Source organism: Pistacia vera, unplaced genomic scaffold (genome assembly GCF_008641045.1).
Source record: "Pistacia vera cultivar Batoury unplaced genomic scaffold, PisVer_v2 Contig179, whole genome shotgun sequence".
Lineage (NCBI taxonomy): Eukaryota > Viridiplantae > Streptophyta > Magnoliopsida > Sapindales > Anacardiaceae > Pistacia > Pistacia vera.
This window is the reverse complement of record NW_022195887.1, coordinates 542,925-563,839: the sequence shown is the minus strand read 5'-3', so window position 1 is coordinate 563,839 and position 20,915 is coordinate 542,925. Positions and strand designations below refer to the sequence as shown.

Genomic DNA, 20,915 nt, shown 5'->3' with positions numbered 1-20,915 from the left:
GTTTAATGCGCATGACAAGTTACATTTTCTATAATAAATGTTCAAAAAATATTACTAAAAAAGAAAAAAACTTGTTATAAACTCAAACGTCGACATGTAATTAATTACTTCATTAACACAGTATACGTTCATCCGACGTCGAACAAAATGCTGAGGAATTTAGAGATATAGATACACATTAATGTTAAGAGATCGCGTAGCGGAAAATATATATTTGAGATGAATAACATAGGAATAAGTCATACTACACAAAGAGACACGATATTTACGTGATTCGATGTAAACCGCCTACATCTACGGATAAGAGAAATCTATTATAGTTTTATGAATACGATCTATAAGAGTAAAAACACCATAAACTCGGTATATAAAACATAACATAAACATCATAGTTTCTAACCACGCTCAACCCAATATTAGAGTGGAAATAATCTTAGCTTCCAAGACACTCTTCCCACGGTGTTTAATAACCCTTAATCAAATATCATATGTTCTCACATTCTCTCATTCTCTTACAACGATGAACATGATGAAGAGAACACTCCACCATCACAACATCCATGTCATGGAGTAAGCATGTCAAATTCTGCTAGCATCCAGGTCGCACAGTAACCATACCAAATTTTCCCGCCAAGATTTGAGAACTACTCCACCTACAACGTAAATTTGTTGTAGTTCGTCTCCTACATGCATCCACCATCTCAAAAGAATTCATCTCCTAGATCATAACTTGGAGCTCTGATACCACTTGTTAGGAGATCGGATAGCGGAAAATATACATTAGGGATGAATAACATAGGAATAAATCATACCACATAAAGAGACACAATATTTACGTGGTTCGGCTAACCCGTCGCCTACATTTACGGATGAGAGAAATCTATTATAGTTTCATGAACACGATATACAAGAGTACAAAACACTATAAACTTGGTACATAAAACAAAGCCGAAATGTCTTAGTTTTTAACCACGCTCAACCCATTACTTAGAGTGGAAACAATCCTAGTTTCTAAGATACTATTCCCATGGTGTTTAATAACTCATACATCAACTATTATGTGTTTTCACATTCTCTCGTAACTTTGAATTCGTTCTTACCCTTATATTTATAGGTAGTATATGAGATATTCTTTTTCTAATAAGAATTATACTTTAATTCTTATTAGGACTCTTAAATTCTATTCTTATTTATAATTGTATTATTTATCAAATAATTTTCTTAAAGATATATAATTTCACATGGGAAGAAATGGGAAATTGAGTCACAGACATCCCAACAATTAACAACGGGGAAAGAATTCGTCGGTACTCAGTAGAGCCTGCAATTATTTGTGTGCTAGTTCTGACTTGCAACAGAGGAAACCAGTAAAGTTCATACATATCAACCCAAGTATTAGATGATAATGTTTTACTTTAGGATTTGGAAAAATGAGTAGAACTTTTTGTGTTGGATCTACCTTGATTATTAATAGGAGTGATAATTAAATGTTTATTCGATCTTTAATTTTAGAATCTCAAGAGATTGGTTGAGTTATTGACTCAAACATCTTTGATCATAAAAAAAAGAAAAAAGAAAAAAAAAAAAAAGGAAAAAAGATAATAGAAACAAACAATGGCTGGTAGCCGGGTCATTGGAGCATTTTAAAAATATAATTATGGATGAATTTAGGTTTAATATTATTTGTAAAATGATTCCTAAAGTTAATTGGTGGTCCTCCATTAAAATCTCGATTCGTTTACTATTAGTATGCTTGACTGGGTACTACTGTAATGGTTCAAATTGCAAAGCTGGTCAAATTAAGGAAGCCATCTTTCATGTGTGTACATAAAGGACCTTCCACGTTAAAAAAAAAAAAAAAAAAAAAAAAAAATTATTTAAGAAAAGAAGAAGCTTGATTTAATTGTGCGATGTGGCCTATAATATATTGACCTGGTTGAGGCAACATACTCTAAACATTTTTTATTTTCTTTCACAGTCCTTTTAAACAAAGGACATGTTCTTGTACGTTTCCTTATTGTAGTACTTTTTGACGTTAGCAAACTATTCAACTTGGTCAGAGATAATGGTACCCATTCCATGATTTTTAATAACCTCATCAAACAGAGAATCCCCATCTGGCATCACCTTGAAACTTTCCCAGAAAAAATAATGCAGCCTGCCGTGGTCTACATAAATATCGGGTCAATGTAAATCCTTAAGATTAAAAATAGAAAAAAGAGTAAAGATTTATTGACCGAATCGTACAATTACACATATAATAATAAATGTGTAATTGAACATTGATATAATCGAGTGATGTGAGGAGATTAAATAAATAAAAATACATGTTAACAGAGCAAATCACATTTAACGGCGGTGTCATTGGGAGTAATTTTTTTTTTTTAAAAATATAGCTTGACTTACAAATAACAAAGACTTGTTATTCTTATGGCGTGTAGGCCAGGGCTTGGAGTTGGAATAAACTATTCTCTTCATTCCCGGAAAGTTGCAGCCTACACCAAAAGCAAATCAAAATCAAATGTGAACCGAGTGGAGTGGTTGAACATGCAGACACCAAACCCAACTTTTCAAAACTAAGAAATTTCGAAACTGCGAAAAATATTACGCATCTAGACTTTCTTGCATGCTTCCGCAACAATTAATATATATTTTAATTATACTAATAAATTTTCATCAGAATTCGTCAACAAAACCAAACTCTTTAGAAAAGTCTTCAAATCCCTGTCCCACTTTTTTGTCTTATGACTCCTTCTGCCATTATTCATAGTTCTATAAATTTAAGTTCTTTGAATCTGAACTCCAACTCCAACCTTCATTTTACAATTTCAGTACTTTCTGGGAGAGATACCCAGATACTGAAAACTTGTTTTCCTTAAGGTGCTTTGATCTATATATTGGCATCTCGGAATTCTTTTAGAACTTGATATATAAATGATCAGTATGGATAAATCTTTAAAATCTGCCTTGTTCTCTTTTGTTTTGTTTGCTGTTTTTGTTTCATCCTATGGCCAGACGTGCAGTAGCTATAGTTTCTCAAGCAATCAACAATTTAGCACGTGCTTAGATCTTCCTGTATTGAATTCATTTCTCCACTGGAATTATGATTCTGCAGCTAATACAGTTGATATTGCATTTCGTCACGCTGGAACCACCTCATCACAATGGGTAGCTTGGGCCCTGAACCCTTCTGGACAAGGAATGGGAGGTTCTCAGTGCCTTGTGGCGTTGCAAACTTCCACTGGCATTCGTGCTTACACCGCACCAATCGGTGCTTCCGAATCGATGCCATCGTTGCAAGAGGCTAATTTGAGCTTTGGAGTATCAAACCTTTCAGCTAATTTGGAGAGTGGTGTGATGATTATTTTTGCCAAACTGCAACTTACTAGTGAATTGTTATCAACCAACCAGCTCTGGCAAGTAGGTCCAATGAATGGAGATAGCCCTTCTGCGCATGTTACAAGTGGAGATAATATGAGATCAGTAGCGACTATTAATTTCAGGACTGGTGAGACTGCAACCGGTGCAGGCAGTATCAACTCCAGAATGAGAAAGAGGAATGTAAGTGATTGAATGAATTTATTTTTTCATGTCATAATTATAATTTAGAGCAGTATCTAATTATTTGAAGATGATGATTAATAAGAGAGAATATTAAAGGTTAGTGAATTAATTTTTTCAGATTCATGGAGTACTAAACGCTGTGAGTTGGGGAACTCTTATGCCAATCGGGGCCATGATGGCTAGGTACCTTAAAGTGTTCAAGACTGCAAATCCGGCATGGTTTTACCTTCATATTGCCTGCCAAGCTTCGGCCTATATTGTGGGTGTTGCTGGGTGGGCAACTGGTCTCAAGCTTGGTAACGATAACCCTGGCATTCAATATGATACACACAGGAACATTGGCATAACCCTCTTTGCCCTTGGAACACTTCAGGTAATTACTCTTTTCTCTCCAATCTTAACTTAATTGTTACCTGCATTTGAACTGACCGTTTATACACTGACAAAGCACAACCATAATTATTCCCAAACTTGAATTAATTTATATTTTTAACCAACTCTGTTTCTCGGGCTATGTCACGTTTTTGCTATAGAAGACTAGTGAACTTGCAGATGTTAACTCATGTGCATAGTAATCTAATTAGAGATTTTGATTTGGGTGATTGATATGCAGATGTTTGCATTGCTTTTGAGGCCAAAGCCTGATCACAAATACAGACTATACTGGAACATCTACCATCACTGTGTTGGGTACACAGTGATTATTTTGAGCATCTATAACATCTTTGAGGGTCTTGACATCTTGGACCCAGCCAAGAAGTGGAAGAAGATATATATATATAGGTATCCTGATATTCTTGGGTGCAGTTGCTGTGATATTGGAAGCCATAACTTGGGTAATAGTTATAAGGAGGAAACAGAAGAATTCAGATAAGAACCATCACAGCATGAATGGAACAAATGGAGTGAATGGCCATGGACCTCAGCATGGTGCCTAGACACGACAGGAGGTGTAGTTTTTATGTATAGCAGAATCAGTACTATCTGTGCTTTTTCTCTTGTAACCTACCATCATATTATTCTTACAGTCCATTATTACTTTACACCATCTGTGAGGATATTTTGGATGATTTACATTTAATCCGAGAGCTTATTCTTTTTTGTTATGTTACTCTTAGTTGTGATTTGTGAGAGGAGTGCTACTTGTTCAGCTAGGTTGTAATTTTTTACCATATACACAGATAGATTCCATTGTATTTTCTTTCTGAATTATCTTTTCCCCTCCATTTATTTCCCAGGATTATTTATTTGAGCTAGACTTGCTTCGCTTCAGTTCTGATGACCCTAAAACCTGAATTTGAGTTGGGGTGGCACCTACATTAACCTAAACTTATTGGAATTTTGACTCGGTATTACTCCATTATGCAATCCCTTCTAGAATCAGTCAAAATGCCAAAAAAAAAAAAAAAAAAAACGTTGACCAGTAAGGTAGTAACAGTATGCAGCCAAAAGCCAATACAGGATTTGTGTTTGTTTAAAAAACTAGATATAACATCTGAAGGATTTTGGGCTAATGTTTTAGGGCCCTATTATCAAGGTTGGGTGGAAGCTTAGCNCTGTGTTGGGTACACAGTGATTATTTTGAGCATCTATAACATCTTTGAGGGTCTTGACATCTTGGACCCAGCCAAGAAGTGGAAGAAGATATATATAGGTATCCTGATATTCTTGGGTGCAGTTGCTGTGATATTGGAAGCCATAACTTGGGTAATAGTTATAAGGAGGAAACAGAAGAATTCAGATAAGAACCATCACAGCATGAATGGAACAAATGGAGTGAATGGCCATGGACCTCAGCATGGTGCCTAGACACGACAGGAGGTGTAGTTTTTATGTATAGCAGAATCAGTACTATCTGTGCTTTTTCTCTTGTAACCTACCATCATATTATTCTTACAGTCCATTATTACTTTACACCATCTGTGAGGATATTTTGGATGATTTACATTTAATCCGAGAGCTTATTCTTTTTTGTTATGTTACTCTTAGTTGTGATTTGTGAGGAAAGTGCTACTTGTTCAGCTAGGTTGTAATTTTTTACCATATACACAGATAGATTCCATTGTATTTTCTTTCTGAATTATCTTTTCCCCTCCATTTATTTCCCAGGATTATTTATTTGAGCTAGACTTGCTTCGCTTCAGTTCTGATGACCCTAAAACCTGAATTTGAGTTGGGGTGGCACCTACATTAACCTAAACTTATTGGAATTTTGACTCGGTATTACTCCATTATGCAATCCCTTCTAGAATCAGTCAAAATGCCAAAAAAAAAAAAAAAAAAAACGTTGACCAGTAAGGTAGTAACAGTATGCAGCCAAAAGCCAATACAGGATTTGTGTTTGTTTAAAAAACTAGGTATAACATCTGAAGGATTTTGGGCTAATGTTTTAGGGCCCTATTATCAAGGTTGGGTGGAAGCTTAGCTTAATTTTAATTGAGCCCATCTTAAATATATCCTTTACTTCTCTTCAATCCATATAATTTTATTCTAATAACTATTCAATTCAACCTTAATCACTTAAGAAATTACTTTATGAAATTTTGTACGAAATACTTGTAAAAGAGATTCCTATCGAGTAACTTTTAATCTAGTATTTACTTACAAATATACAAAACAAATAATTTCTTCGAAACTCTTATCATACAACCAAAATTTTTCACGATTAAAAAGACAACGTACGATAATTTATATATCTATGTATGTTAAAAAATGTAATGCAGTAACAAAAATGTTATGTTTGTCAATCTATGATTAATAAAAAAAACTTTATATAGATATAATTATATGGTCTCCTAAAATTGAGTGATGGATATAACAAAAGCTAGATGCTAAAGATTATAGACATATACATTGAAGTATTTGTATACAAATTACGAAACAAAAATACAAAATCTGTGAAGTTTGAGTCTAGGGCTGTTCACGAGCCGAGTCTCTGGTTTAACGAGCTCGGCTCGTGAAAGGGGGAAGGATAATCGAGTTCGAGTCAAGCTTATGATTTTATGATTTTCTGACTCGACTCGGTTCGTGAAGGATAGAGGGGATTTCTACCCGGCTCGCGAGCCAGCTCGAAAAAGAGCAATTTTTTTAGAAAAAAATTGAGTGCAGATTCCAATTTTTTACGTCCCATTTATTCTTTAAAGGACTGAAGAATTAAATGCATATTCAGTGATTGGACAGGTCACAGACACACATACAGCATACTGATAAAATAAAATTATATAAAAAATGAGAAAAAAAAAGAAGGCAGAAATCACATCAACATAATCAGGGAGACAAATAGTGAAAGTAATCTATGGAAATTGGAAAGAAATCAAATTAAAGTAATTAAAAAGAAAAGTAAATTACCACAAAAAGTAGAGCAGTAAACGAATTTGGATTTTGGAAGGTCTGATTTTGTAGCCTTGAACCAAAAATAAATAAAAAAATAAACAAAAAATCATTTATGATAATTTTTGCATCTTTATCTGTTCCGGCTGAACTGAGTAGTAGTTGTTCTCATTTCTCAAAATCCAGTCCCCTCTCTCTCTTTCTCTCTCTCTCTCTCTCTCTCTCTCTCTCTCTCATTGAAGCTTGCGTCCCCATCACGAGCCTCTTCATCTCAACTCAAATCCACTCTTTCTTCACTTTTAGCTTTTCTTTCATCTCCATTCACTCAAAACTAGCACGCCCCCCAATGCCCAGATTTTTTTTCTTCACTCTCAGAACAACCTAAGTAGAAATCTTCATTTTCGTTTTGTTTTTATTTCCATCATGAAGAGGGAGCATAATCAACTCGACCCACCAGCCAATTAGGCACCGAACGCTGGAAAAGCCAAGATGTGGGAGGACTATCCTGCGGCGGCTGATATGAAATTTTTGGGTTTGGTTTGGTTTTACGGCAAAGAGTCGGAGTCGACATTTTTAGGGATTTTAAAATCGTTGGGGTCTTTTTTATTTTTTAAAATTTTTTGTTTTGAAAATTTTTGGTTAATCCCCCATGTTTCAGAAAACCCCCAAAAATCCCCTACTTATTCAAGCCAGGCGCCTAACGAGTCGAGCAGATACAGGCTCAAATTTGGCTCGTTCTCTCTTACGAACCGAGCCGAGCCAGCTCGAATCCATCCGGGTCGAGCCGTTAACGAGCCAAGACCGAGCCGAGCCGACTCGCGAGCGGCTCGGTTCGTTAACCAGCCCTAACTGTTTGAGTCTCACAATTAATCATCCGAGTCTGTGTGTGAACGCTGGTCGCCTAATTCCAAACTAGCAATCTCTCTCATAACTAGAGATTTGTCTGCTTCAAATTCTTCATTCACTGTCATCACAAACCAATATTAATTTAGTTTCATGGTATAAGGTTTATGAAAGTAAACGAATGTAATCTACCTTTATCAGTCTTGAAGTCACCAAAGATTCGAAGAAATTTGCTCCTATTTGAGATGAGGATGCTGAGGATCTCATGAGGTTTGTTTTGATTTGCAACAAACAACTATCAACAGTAATGGAATGGACTTGTTAAAATTCTAACAAATGAATAAGTACAACCGCCAAGGCTCCGTTTTACAATTGCATTTACCTTGAACACATGAAAGCTTTCGGATTGTATGTTTTTGTTAGAATCCTGCACATGGTTTAAACCGATGAACATATGCATATACATTAAAGATAAATTGATAGATAGATAGGGAGAGAGAATACCCTAAGAAGATTCATACTGATCCTCATGTTTTGTAATGAGCTAAAATAACGTACCATAACAGCAGAATTTGAGCGATCTAGCAACATGTCTCCCAGCAACTGACATAGGGTAAATTGTAAGTGAAATGATACTAAGAGGGTTTTTTTATTTATTTGTTCATGATCTATATGGGCCAAGTATACCTTGAGAGCGTGCCGTCTGGTGATGTAACTAGGAGATTCCAGCAATTTTGAATTGTATTCTTGAAAAAACTGGTGATGTAACCACCACAGACCAAACAAATAGATACAAATATTGAGTCTTACTCTTACCCAATCGTAATTTACAGAAAGAAACTCAGCTACAGTAGATTTATGCCTCGTCAAAAGCTCCTGGGTAAATGTTTATTATTTGTCAGAATTGATTATGATACTTGCAGCTTAAAGAAAGGATAGAAACTTAATCTAAGCACAATTTAATGGTTTCCTAATAGCGATTAAAACCAATTAAGGCGATCATAAGAATTAATCAACTTAGAGAAAGAATGTTATAAAAAATGATTTCAGTCAGTGCCACTCACTTTAAAAGTTGCTTGAGCATCAGAAGCTACATTGAAATTTGGAATTTGTAGGTAATTGAAGAACTTCTTCACGTGCGGTGATTCCAGCACGTACCTGACAAATCATGCAAAGTCATTAACAGCAAAATTCACCAAATTCAAAGTTATAGACGATATAAGGATTGCAGTGGAAAATTCAGCTTATATGGCAAAGCCAAACTCCACAGATCAATATCTATCCAGCCTTCATTTAATCTTCGGTAGCTCAGCAAAAGAGCATAAACATGAACTTGCAAGAGTTTGGACAGAAAGCGTTTGAAATGAAGAGGACAGAGGATTTAAGAAACAGAAAAAAATAAGGAACAGTTCACTGTAATTAGCTTTATCCTTTAAAACTGAACAGGGGCAACTTCACTATGAATATCAAATACCATTTCTGGTATCCAATTCTTTAATGGAGGGGGACCTACTCAATATGTGAGTTGGGCGAGATCTTTCAAGGCAGAAAGAAGAAAACCAAACTAGCCATTTCACCCCTGATTATAAAGTTTCTTGCGAGCAAGCCTTCCGTTACACTAGCTTTGAGCTAATGGCAGACATAAGGAAGCTTTAGTCAACTTAATTGCTGTATAAACCTTTAAATAACATCCCCATCCTGTGATATTTAAATTCCTATTTCCTTTTTGTGTACAAATTGGATTGGTGAAAGATTCATTTTTTGGTTCGAAGAAATTTCATCAACAGTTGAAGAAAAATCATTTAAAAACTCAATCATTTTGCTCACTTTGCTACACTCTGATGACGAATGCACTCCCTTGCAATTGCACCATAAGTCAGAGCAATATCACCATCGTCATAACTGAAAAAGCCAACTTTAACTCAGCCATCTGAAAATTTTATGCAACATGAAAAATATTACAATATTCATTCACTATGTTAAAAGAAAAAGCTTACCCCAGAATCAAAATATCTATAAGATCAAAGTTGTTCTCCAAATAATTTGCGGCAATATACTTTGAGTCAACCCTTTGCCTCTGCAAATTTGCCACCACATGAGTGGCATCAATTCGCGCCTGCAAGCAAAAATGCTCACCGAAATTGACATATCAAACTACAAGATAAATGATGTGGTGTATATATAGAGATAGCAAAAAATTAATCCTGTTGGCGCTTGATTTTGGACGCCAACGCCTCGCACGTGGGAAACGTTGAGCTAACTCAGGAGATACACGTGATGGATACATGGGATTTGAATATGGAGCTGAGATTATATATTTTACAGAAAAATGAATAAAAGATTGGCAAGATGAGGTTTTTATAGTGGTTCGGAAGCAACAAGCGACTCCTACATCCACTGTTATTTTATTTGATCTCTCCATACTTCTATGAATTTGCCCGTAAGGCATACAAAGATGAAGAAATACAGTGTTTTTATAGAGAGAAAGAATTGAAGCTAAATCTCAGCCCAACCTTCCTTCCTTCGGGAAGAGGAGTGCCCATTTATTCACATTTGCACTCAATGCCATGAGAGCTTTTGCAAACTGCCTTGACACATGGAAGGCTCTCGTCCATTCATCTCTTTGAAATGAGATAAAGTTGGTGAGAATATCTTTGGAGATATGGGCTTGGCAGCTGGTACAAAGAGACATTAATTGTGCTAACATAGACTTGACTTTTGAGGCATAACAAATCCTAATTTGGGGATTATAATTGAAGTTGGTTTAATGCTTACCCCCGTGCCTAATTTTGGAAGACATACAATTAGAAGACGGAATGTGTCCCCTCTGAAGAACTCCCGGTCAAGTGTTCACAAGCATCGGCACCAGGGCCGTCTCTAGAACATTTGTGACCCTAGGCAGGAGTTACTTTGGGGCCCTCTAATAATATAAGCATATATTAAAAAAATTATTTCATTTTTTTTTTTTTTGGTCTTTTGAGATAAAAAATCACTAGGAGAGGTAGACAACAATCAGTAGGCTAACAAGGTTAGGTTGGTGGGGGGTTTTGGAGAGTAGAGATGTTGGAGAAGTGATGAGTGGTGAAATGGGTGATTTCCAATGCCAAGATTGATAAGAAAAAAACTTGAGAAGTCACGGCCCAAAAGGTATTGATGGCCGGCGATTGGTAGAGTAAACAGATAAGGTATGATAGGGGTTTTGGTGAGAGGGCTGAGGGGAGGAAGATGGTGGTGTCGGGGAAGGCCAACAATGTCGGTACATGCCAAAAAGGTTGAAAATGGTTGTCGTGTGGTGGAGTTGGGTTCCGAGATTCATAAAAAATTAGTCAAATCGAGGGCCATCAAGGTTGGGAAATGATAAAATGATTATTTCAGTCAATTTTGGTGAGAAAATCGACCGGAACCAAAATTGACCAAAATCAACTCCAAACCACTAGCGGCAGAAGAGGGCTGAAGATGATTTATGTGAATGTCAAATTTTGGGATTTAATTGGGGGTGAGTAATTTGAAATATGTAAATGACTATTTTAGTCTTCTCTTTTAACAATGTGTTAATTTAGAGGTATAAACAAGAATATATAAAACTAGAGGTACAAACTTGCTATTTTGTTAAACTTTGGGTGGGAATATATGTAAAAAGTTTATAATAAATTTGGACTTTTTTAGATTTTTTTTGGGGGCCCCTTGGCTTAGATAAAAAATTATAAACCATTTTCATTTTTGTAAGATATTCAAAAAAAAAAAAAAAAAAAGTTTATAAAAAATTTGGGTCCCCATTTTTTTGGGGCAGGCAGGTGACCTTAAGCCGGCCCTGATCGGCACTTGGCTTTGATTGATCATTGCCGTAAAGAACTATCCTGATCTCCAGGATTAATTTACAAAGCTCAAACATCTACAGTAAAAGAAACTGATAGTAAATTCGCAATTCAATTTGTTTATGATACGTAATGTAAATTATTTATACAGATCAAGTGATTGCAAATATGCAATTATACATAGAGCTTTAGAAAAAGGTAAGCTTTGTTTTTGTCATTATTGGGATAAACACTTTTATTTCAAGATTTCAGGTTACAAATTAAGATGGTATAGACAAAATTTAACAAAATGAGTTTCTCATACATTCATTAATCAATCACCAACATTAATTGAAAATTAATACCTACAAAAACGATTTCCATTATCTTCTGTTCTAAATTTGTATATATAAAAAAAAAAAAATATTAAAAAAAGGCTAAATCACAACTTCTCGCAGTTTTGTTTGCAATCCGAAAACGTTAATAAAGACATAAAATTAAAAAATTTCGGATACAAATTGGACAATATTTTACATAAACATTACGAAAATAGGACTCATTTTGTGAAAATGCTTACATTTGGATCCAAAACCAATCAAATTTTTATTTAAACCAAAATTCTGATCATCTATTTTTTAATCATCTGATCAGAATAATAATAATAATAAAAAAAAAAAATTAGAAAGAGATGAAATAACCTTTTCTTGGCGCTCACGCTCACTCGTCTCTGGTTTTTTGTGAGCTTATATGAGAAGCTCACGAGTCTGTTTCACCAGCTCAGCCGGTGTCTTTGGCTTCGATTTGAATAACCCTAATTTCATCTTCTTCTTTAATAATTACAAACCTCATTTTCTGTCTATATAAACATATATAAAATTCTATATCTATAAACCTATATTTTTTTTAATTTTCTCTTCTTCATCTCTTCTCTTCTTTCTTTTTCTTTTTCTTCTAATTCAAGCTTTCAAAGATTGAAAGCAGGTTAGGGTTTTAGAAGAGAGGATGAAGATGAGAGAAATAATGCAGTTACGTTACATGCACAACAATGAAATAACGTTACAAAAAAATGTTTCCTTGGTATGTACTTATTTCGCGTAGTATGCACGCGCTCATGCAAGATTTTCAGTTTTGGGCCGTCAGCCTTGTTGGCATGATCGGGCGATATTCAGTTACTAGGCCGGGTTGCTCAGCCACTCGCGTTTGATGTGTCGTGTGCACTGCTTCTCTGATTCGAACACGTTGACTTAATCAAGAAACGTACGGGTGTGACAGCATAAGACGAGCGTGATAAGGTTGAAAAAAATTTGTTGATGAGTGATGACAGTTGGAGAACTATTATTGCGGTTTAATTAAACTTGGATTAGGAATTAGCAAATAGAGTGGAGACATAGTTATTGGATTGGGCCATAGGGGTTAGCCCATAAAAATGGAAGGCCCAAATCCAATGAAACAAAAACCTCCACCACACAAAACACAGGACAAATCTCGATTTAGACGCAGAGAGAAGAGAGGAGCCATGATGTTCATTGTTCACAAAATGGCTATGGCTTCTTTCATCTCTTCTTCTCTCTTCCTCTCCAAACCCACTTCACCATCCTCACTCTTTCTTCACTTGCCTTTAAAACGATTCGTTTCACTCCCAACCCAACTCAGGCAGAGATATGGGTTGGTCTCTGCCACTTCAGCTTCTGCAGTGGACACTCCCGCACTTACTCAAAACGACAACGTTGAGCTCACCCAGAACCAAGTTGAGTCTGAAAAAGTCGTCCTTCCCACTAATGAGTCCTCTCAGCTCCTCTTGAGAATTCGTCACACGGTAACATAATTCACCTTTGTTTATTTCTTTTTAATTTCTTTCATTTGGTTCCTGATAAAAATTAATTATCCTCTGATTATATGTTTTTCATAACTTTTGAGTGATCGAGAAAGTCTTAAGTGGATGTTCGCATCATGTCATATATTTCTCATTTTTTTTATGGTGTGAAATGAATAAATTTTTTGTACAAGTTTTCATTTTCATACTCAAAGCATGCAGATTTGTTGAGTAAGTAATTTTATGTTATTCTTTCAGTGTGCACATGTGATGGCTATGGCTGTTCAAAAGCTCTATCCAGAAGCAAAAGTGACCATAGGACCGTGGATAGAGAATGGGTTCTATTATGATTTTGATATGGAGCCTTTGACTGATAAAGACCTGAAGAGGATTAAGAAAGAGATGGTGAGTACACTTGGTCCTTGAGTGCTAATGTTATTGTAATTGTTGTTGCGGGGGAAGGTCATGAGATTGGAAAATATTCATTGGCCTATGATTTCAGGGTACAGAATTTATTTCTTACATCATCTGTAGGATCGCATCATTGGTCGAAACTTACCGCTTGTAAGAGAAGAAATTACCCGTGATGAAGCTCAAAGAAGGATATTGGCTATTAATGAACCGTACAAGATGGAAATTTTGGAGAGTATCAAAGAGGATCCTATCACTATCTACCATATTGGTACTTCTCAGTTGTTTTTTACTATTCTTTTGTGTTGTTGAAAGCAGCCGTTCTTTGGTTCCACATTTTCAAAATTTCTTCTGTGTACCCTACACTGTCTATTCTAGCATGAGGAAGTGTGGTTTATGTAGGACAAGTTCAAGTGTCATCTTTGCTGAGTTCTTAACTCTTTTGTAATTTCATGTCGTCTTACTTATGTTGCCTGCTATATACAAGGCTCATTAGCTTTCCCTGTGTGATGGGTTTTAAATAGGGCTTGCTTGTGCATTATCTAGATTACAAAGTGGAGTAGCGTGCAGTTGATATTCAAATTTATGGAAAATTTAGTGCTCATATATTTTAATTTTGTTCTTTTTCCTAAGGTGATGAATGGTGGGACCTTTGTGCCGGCCCTCATGTTGAAACTACTGGTCAAATTAACAAGAAAGCTGTTGAACTTGAGTCTGTTGCGGGAGCATACTGGAGAGGAGATGAAAAGAAACCAATGCTCCAGAGGATATATGGAACAGCTTGGGAGAGTGAAGAACAATTGAAAGCATACCTTCACTTTAAAGAGGAAGCTAAACGCCGTGATCATAGACTCATTGGCCAAGATCTTGATCTGTTCTCTGTACAGGTTCTCTCTTGCGAAACTGATGCGAGCTATTTTGTAATAGCAATTGATAACTCAATTTTTTTTTTTTTTTTCAGTTTTATGTGTATCCCAATACTTTGGTAGTATTGCTACATATTAACAATGAGGAAATCATGCAGGATGAAGCTGGTGGAGGTTTAGTTTTTTGGCATCCAAAGGGTTCCATCGTTCGACACATCATAGAAGATTTTTGGAAGAAAACACATATAGAACATGGTTATGATCTGCTCTATACTCCCCATGTGGCAAAGGCAGACCTGTGGAAGATTAGTGGTCATCTAGACTTCTACAGAGAGAATATGTATGATCAGATGAACATTGAAGATGAACTTTATCAACTTCGACCAATGAATTGTCCCTATCATATTTTGGTTTACCAGAGAAAGCTTCAGTCCTACCGTAATTTTCCAATCAGGGTTGCTGAGCTGGGAACAGTATATAGATATGAGTTGTCTGGGAGCTTACATGGCCTTTTCCGTGTTAGAGGTTTCACCCAGGTAAACTTGTAAATCTCTCAGGTTAATCTTTTTCTGAAACTGTCTGTTTCTGGCTCGGTGTTGTTGTCAGACTGAATTTTCTGTGACAATTTGTGTTAACAAAGTGGAACTAATTATATCTAGGGACTAAAACTGTATACTTGGAAGTGAATAATCTTTTGGAACTTGTTATGCAACAAGCAGGACCATATCTTGCTTTCTTATGTTTCAATATATCAAATATTCACTGTGTCTTTTTAGATTAAGCATAGATTAATAAAATTTACTCCTTTTGCTTTTGCAGGATGATGCACATATATTTTGTTTAGAAGATCAAATTAAGGATGAAATTAGGGGTGTTTTAGATCTTACAGAAGAGATATTGCTGCGATTTGGTTTCAACAAGTATGAAGTGAATCTTTCAACTAGACCTGAGAATGCTGTGGGGGGTGATGATATTTGGGAAAAGGCAACAACTGCCCTCAGAGATGCTTTGGATGATAAGGGGTGGAGTTACCAAATTGATGGTGGTGGTGGTGCCTTTTACGGTCCAAAGATTGATCTTAAAATTGAGGATGCTCTTGGAAGGAAATGGCAATGCTCAACCATACAGGCAAGAATTAATGAATTTGATATCTATCCAAAGTTTCAATATGGGTTAGCACAGCATAAGTTAGAGTCGTCAGTTGTAATGTCTGCATAATACCTTACTTTCTATTCTCCTTACTCCCCACTCTTTCTTTTTCTGACACACACTACCCTTCTCTTCTGGAAAATTTCTTATGAAAATAACATTATTTGATTTCACTTATTATTGCAAAAGTGACTGTTCAATTGACTGATAATGTCTTTTCTTTCCGTTTCTTTTTCACTTAATATATGCAGGTTGACTTTAATTTACCAGAGCGTTTTGACATTACTTATGTTGACTCGTACTCTGAAAAGAAGCGTCCCATCATGATCCACAGAGCAGTGCTTGGATCCTTGGAGCGTTTTTTTGGAGTTCTCATAGAGCATTATGCTGGGGATTTTCCGTTGTGGCTTTCTCCAATCCAAGCTCGAGTTTTACCTGTTACAGATACACAGGTATTCATGGTTACTTCTGTAGTTCTATTATCATCTTTATTGCCTTTGATATGAATATATAGCATTGAAAATATTTCAACAAATTTGTTAAGACTTGAGATTATTGATCTTCACATCAAATAACTAATTACATCTTTATACAGGTTGAATACTGCAATGAGGTGACCAGAAAACTGAAAAGTAATGGTATTCGAGCTGAAATTTTCCATGGTGAGCGCCTGCCTAAGCTCATTAGAAATGCAGAGAAGCAGAAAATCCCATTGATGGCCGTTGTGGGACCCAAGGAAGTCGATACCCAAACTATTACAGTTAGATCTCGGTTTGGTGGGGAGCTTGGGACAATGAAAATTGATGATTTTATCAGCAGAATCAAGTATGCCATAGAAAACAGAACTTCAGTGTAAAACTCCTGGTCTTGGAATTCAACGTGCTATTGGTTTTCTATGAGGATTTGAATTCATAAAATTTACGACAGGCGGAAAATTTTTGGATTTGTAAATGTTTGTACTTGAGCACTTGTATTTCTTCAGATAATGTCCATCTTAGAAACATCATAACCTGTTCTTTGTTGGGTTTGAAAATTAGAAATGATGCTATGAATTCTTATATTCACGTTCTGAATTCTTTCTTGCAAGATTAATATTTTGAAACAATAGAAGAATTCTGTGTCTATGGCTTTGTCTCAAATATTTTGGTAATTGTGAGAGACTTCTTCTGCTCTATTTGTTAGGATGATGCAAGGGGATTTTTGTCTTGACATAATATTATGTAATGCAGCATTTATTTAAATGTAACATGAATTTTAGAGTTATATAATTCATTGTCATTTATGTTTACTTATCAGTGACAAAATATTAGCTATGATACATGTGAGACTGTGAATGCCTGAGCTAAAAATGCCCAATGACCAGATACGTAAGGCAAATCACTATTAACCCCACAATGTTTGATTTAATGTACTCCAGAGAACCTGAATTACTCACCAAAGTTTTAGGGGCCTCAGCTCAAACATGTTACCAAGACCCACCTAAAAATTAGGTCAATATTTGTGGTGTTAATCTCTCTTTTCACACTATAAATCAATGAAGCCCATTTGGACATTAATCGTGTCTTAAACTTAAAGATAATTAAAGCTAAAGAAATTTAAAAAAAAAAAAAAAAAAAATGTACTTCAAAATGAATGCAGGAGCTGCATGCCTTGTGTTCTGGTTATCCTTACTCACAGAAGTGCAGGGAACAATTTTTGATGTCAAGAAATTCGGAGCAAAGGCCGACGGAAAATCAGACGATTGCAAGGTATAACACGCAATATTATTCNATATGAAAATAACATTATTTGATTTCACTTATTATTGCAAAAGTGACTGTTCAATTGACTGATAATGTCTTTTCTTTCCGTTTCTTTTTCACTTAATATATGCAGGTTGACTTTAATTTACCAGAGCGTTTTGACATTACTTATGTTGACTCGTACTCTGAAAAGAAGCGTCCCATCATGATCCACAGAGCAGTGCTTGGATCCTTGGAGCGTTTTTTTGGAGTTCTCATAGAGCATTATGCTGGGGATTTTCCGTTGTGGCTTTCTCCAATCCAAGCTCGAGTTTTACCTGTTACAGACACACAGGTATTCATGGTTACTTCTGTAGTTCTATTATCATCTTTATTGCCTTTGATATGAATATATAGCATTGAAAATATATCAACAAATTTGTTAAGACTTGAGATTATTGATCTTCACATCGAATAACTAACTACATCTTTATACAGGTTGAATACTGCAATGAGGTGACCAGAAAACTGAAAAGTAATGGTATTCGAGCTGAAATTTTCCATGGTGAGCGCCTGCCTAAGCTCATTAGAAATGCAGAGAAGCAGAAAATCCCATTGATGGCCGTTGTGGGACCCAAGGAAGTCGATACCCAAACTATTACAGTTAGATCTCGGTTTGGTGGGGAGCTTGGGACAATGAAAATTGATGATTTTATCAGCAGAATCAAGTATGCCATAGAAAACAGAACTTCAGTGTAAAACTCCTGGTCTTGGAATTCAACGTGCTATTGGTTTTCTATGAGGATTTGAATTCATAAAATTTACGACAGGCGGAAAATTTTTGGATTTGTAAATGTTTGTACTTGAGCACTTGTATTTCTTCAGATAATGTCCATCTTAGAAACATCATAACCTGTTCTTTGTTGGGTTTGAAAATTAGAAATGATGCTATGAATTCTTATATTCACGTTCTGAATTCTTTCTTGCAAGATTAATATTTTGAAACAATAGAAGAATTCTGTGTCTATGGCTTTGTCTCAAATATTTTGGTAATTGTGAGAGACTTCTTCTGCTCTATTTGTTAGGATGATGCAAGGGGATTTTTGTCTTGACATAATATTATGTAATGCAGCATTTATTTAAATGTAACATGAATTTTAGAGTTATATAATTCATTGTCATTTATGTTTACTTATCAGTGACAAAATATTAGCTATGATACATGTGAGACTGTGAATGCCTGAGCTAAAAATGCCCAATGACCAGATACGTAAGGCAAATCACTATTAACCCCACAATGTTTGATTTAATGTACTCCAGAGAACCTGAATTACTCACCAAAGTTTTAGGGGCCTCAGCTCAAACATGTTACCAAGACCCACCTAAAAATTAGGTCAATATTTGTGGTGTTAATCTCTCTTTTCACACTATAAATCAATGAAGCCCATTTGGACATTAATCGTGTCTTAAACTTAAAGATAATTAAAGCTAAAGAAATTTAAAAAAAAAAAAAAAAAAAATGTACTTCAAAATGAATGCAGGAGCTGCATGCCTTGTGTTCTGGTTATCCTTACTCACAGAAGTGCAGGGAACAATTTTTGATGTCAAGAAATTCGGAGCAAAGGCCGACGGAAAATCAGACGATTGCAAGGTATAACACGCAATATTATTCGAGTTATGTCAAGGATTCATGATGAAGTTCATGTTAAAGGACATATGCAAAGTTTCTGTTTCGTTTTAAAAGATTTTGTTTATGTTTAATTAGGCTTTTGCAAGTGCCTGGAAAGCGGCATGCTCGTGCATGACACCAAGCACTCTGGTGATTCCGAAAGGAGAATACATGGTTGCTCAATTAATGTTCCAGGGACCCTGCAAGGCCCCTGTAACTTTTCAGCTTCAAGGAACTCTCAAGGCCCCAACAGTCATGAACAAGATGAAGTCTCAGGATGGTTGGCTTGCTTTCCTTGACATTGATGGCTTGACAGTCCTCGGAGGTGGAACTTTTGACGGTCAAGGATCAGCTGCTTGGGCCTCTAATAATTGTGCCAAAACTGGAAAATGCAATTCTCTACCCGCAGTAAGTTCTCTGTTATGTAATTATATATTAAATTCATGACATATCAGGTTTTTCTTTCTTATGATAAGGCCGCCTAATACTAGGATTTTGATTTTACAACAGAATTTACGAATCACTAAAGTTACCAATTCGAAGATTCAAGATATAACTTCGCTTAATAGCAAGCTCTTTCACATGAACATCTTGGGCTGCAAGAACTTGACTCTTCAACATATTACCATAACTGCACCAGAAAACAGCTTAAACACTGATGGAATTCACATAGGTCGATCAAGTGGGATCAATATAACCGACACAAACATTCAAACCGGGGATGATTGTGTCTCTCTTGGCGATGGCAGCCAACAAGTAAACGTTGAAAAGGTTACCTGTGGACCTGGCCATGGCATTAGTATTGGTAGCCTCGGCAAATACCGCAACGAGCAACCTGTTGTAGGTGTAACAGTGAGAAATTGCACTCTCACAAACACAATGAATGGCGTCAGGGTTAAGACATGGCCAGCTTCTCCTAGTGGCGTTGCCTCCAATATGCATTTTGAGGATATCATCATGAACAATGTTAGCAATCCTATTTTAATTGATCAAGAATACTGCCCTTATGGTCAATGTCAAACTAAGGTACTACATATATATATATATACAAATTAAACTCGTGTTTTACGCTAAATTTTGAAAGTCTATTAATCATAGAGTTGCATGATTTCTTCCTTGTTTAGGTTCCATCGCGTATTAGGATTAGTGATGTTAGCTTCAAGAACATTAGGGGCACTTCCGCGACTGAGCTTGCGGTGAAGTTTGTTTGCAGCAGAGGTTTACCATGTCAGAAGGTGGACATTTGTGACGTTAACTTGACTTACAACGGGAACGGCGCAGCAACATCAGAATGTGCTAACGTGAAGCCTACAATTTCTGGGAAACAGTTTCCACCTGTGTGTACCAGGACTACTTAAAGATGCTGATAGATGGACCAATAAATTTAAGATATATCAATAGCTAATTACATGAGCATCCCCTCATGCTTGCATTTGCATGCATGCATGCATGAGAGCGGTGATGAAATGTTGTATATTTCCATTGGCCTTTGTTGTGTTCAGAATCTGCAGTGAATTCAGCTGCTACTCATGAATAAATTTACAAATTGTTGTTAGATAAATTATCGTATAACTGATTATTGTGCGAACGTACGGTGGTTCATCTTTTCCTTTTGTATTAATGTATACATTTTGGATAATAAATCACTCAGAAATCCGAATTCTCAACAATTGGTATTTGGTACCATATCATCATTTTTCATCCATAAAAAATATGAATAATCGTGATGCATTAAGACAAAATTCTCATCCTTTA

The 20,915-nt window shown here is 35.8% G+C and overlaps 4 protein-coding genes and 1 pseudogene across 4 annotated transcripts; 4 read left to right on the top strand and 1 right to left on the bottom strand.

Moving 5' to 3' along the window:
• Nucleotides 1-2,784: 2,784 nt before the first annotated feature.
• On the top strand, nt 2,785-4,675 carry LOC116126379 (cytochrome b561 and DOMON domain-containing protein At5g35735-like). Its single transcript, XM_031412085.1, is given in 4 exon segments — nt 2,785-3,561; nt 3,683-3,937; nt 4,178-4,330; nt 4,332-4,675. Coding segments are annotated over 4 exon segments (1,206 nt in total). The 5' UTR covers nt 2,785-2,934; the 3' UTR covers nt 4,503-4,675.
• Nucleotides 4,676-7,760: 3,085 nt separating this feature from the next.
• Nucleotides 7,761-12,352, bottom strand: LOC116126405 (annotated as a pseudogene).
• Nucleotides 12,353-13,030: 678 nt separating this feature from the next.
• On the top strand, nt 13,031-16,776 carry LOC116126358 (threonine--tRNA ligase, chloroplastic/mitochondrial 2-like). Its single transcript, XM_031412054.1, has 8 exons — nt 13,031-13,347; nt 13,603-13,749; nt 13,879-14,026; nt 14,389-14,642; nt 14,780-15,157; nt 15,441-15,749; nt 16,022-16,222; nt 16,366-16,776. Exons 1-8 carry the CDS (start codon nt 13,048-13,050, stop codon nt 16,624-16,626), a joined length of 1,998 nt encoding a protein of 665 aa, XP_031267914.1. The 5' UTR covers nt 13,031-13,047; the 3' UTR covers nt 16,627-16,776.
• An 837-nt stretch (nt 16,777-17,613) lies between these two features.
• LOC116126357 (threonine--tRNA ligase, chloroplastic/mitochondrial 2-like) lies at nt 17,614-18,400 on the top strand. Its single transcript, XM_031412052.1, has 2 exons — nt 17,614-17,846; nt 17,990-18,400. The coding sequence occupies exons 1-2, from the start codon at nt 17,640-17,642 to the stop codon at nt 18,248-18,250; spliced, it is 468 nt and encodes a 155-aa protein (XP_031267912.1). The 5' UTR covers nt 17,614-17,639; the 3' UTR covers nt 18,251-18,400.
• A 622-nt stretch (nt 18,401-19,022) lies between these two features.
• LOC116126319 (exopolygalacturonase-like) lies at nt 19,023-20,518 on the top strand. The gene is made up of 4 exons (XM_031412014.1): nt 19,023-19,142; nt 19,257-19,568; nt 19,671-20,186; nt 20,285-20,518. The coding sequence occupies exons 1-4, from the start codon at nt 19,023-19,025 to the stop codon at nt 20,516-20,518; spliced, it is 1,182 nt and encodes a 393-aa protein (XP_031267874.1).
• Nucleotides 20,519-20,915: the final 397 nt, after the last annotated feature.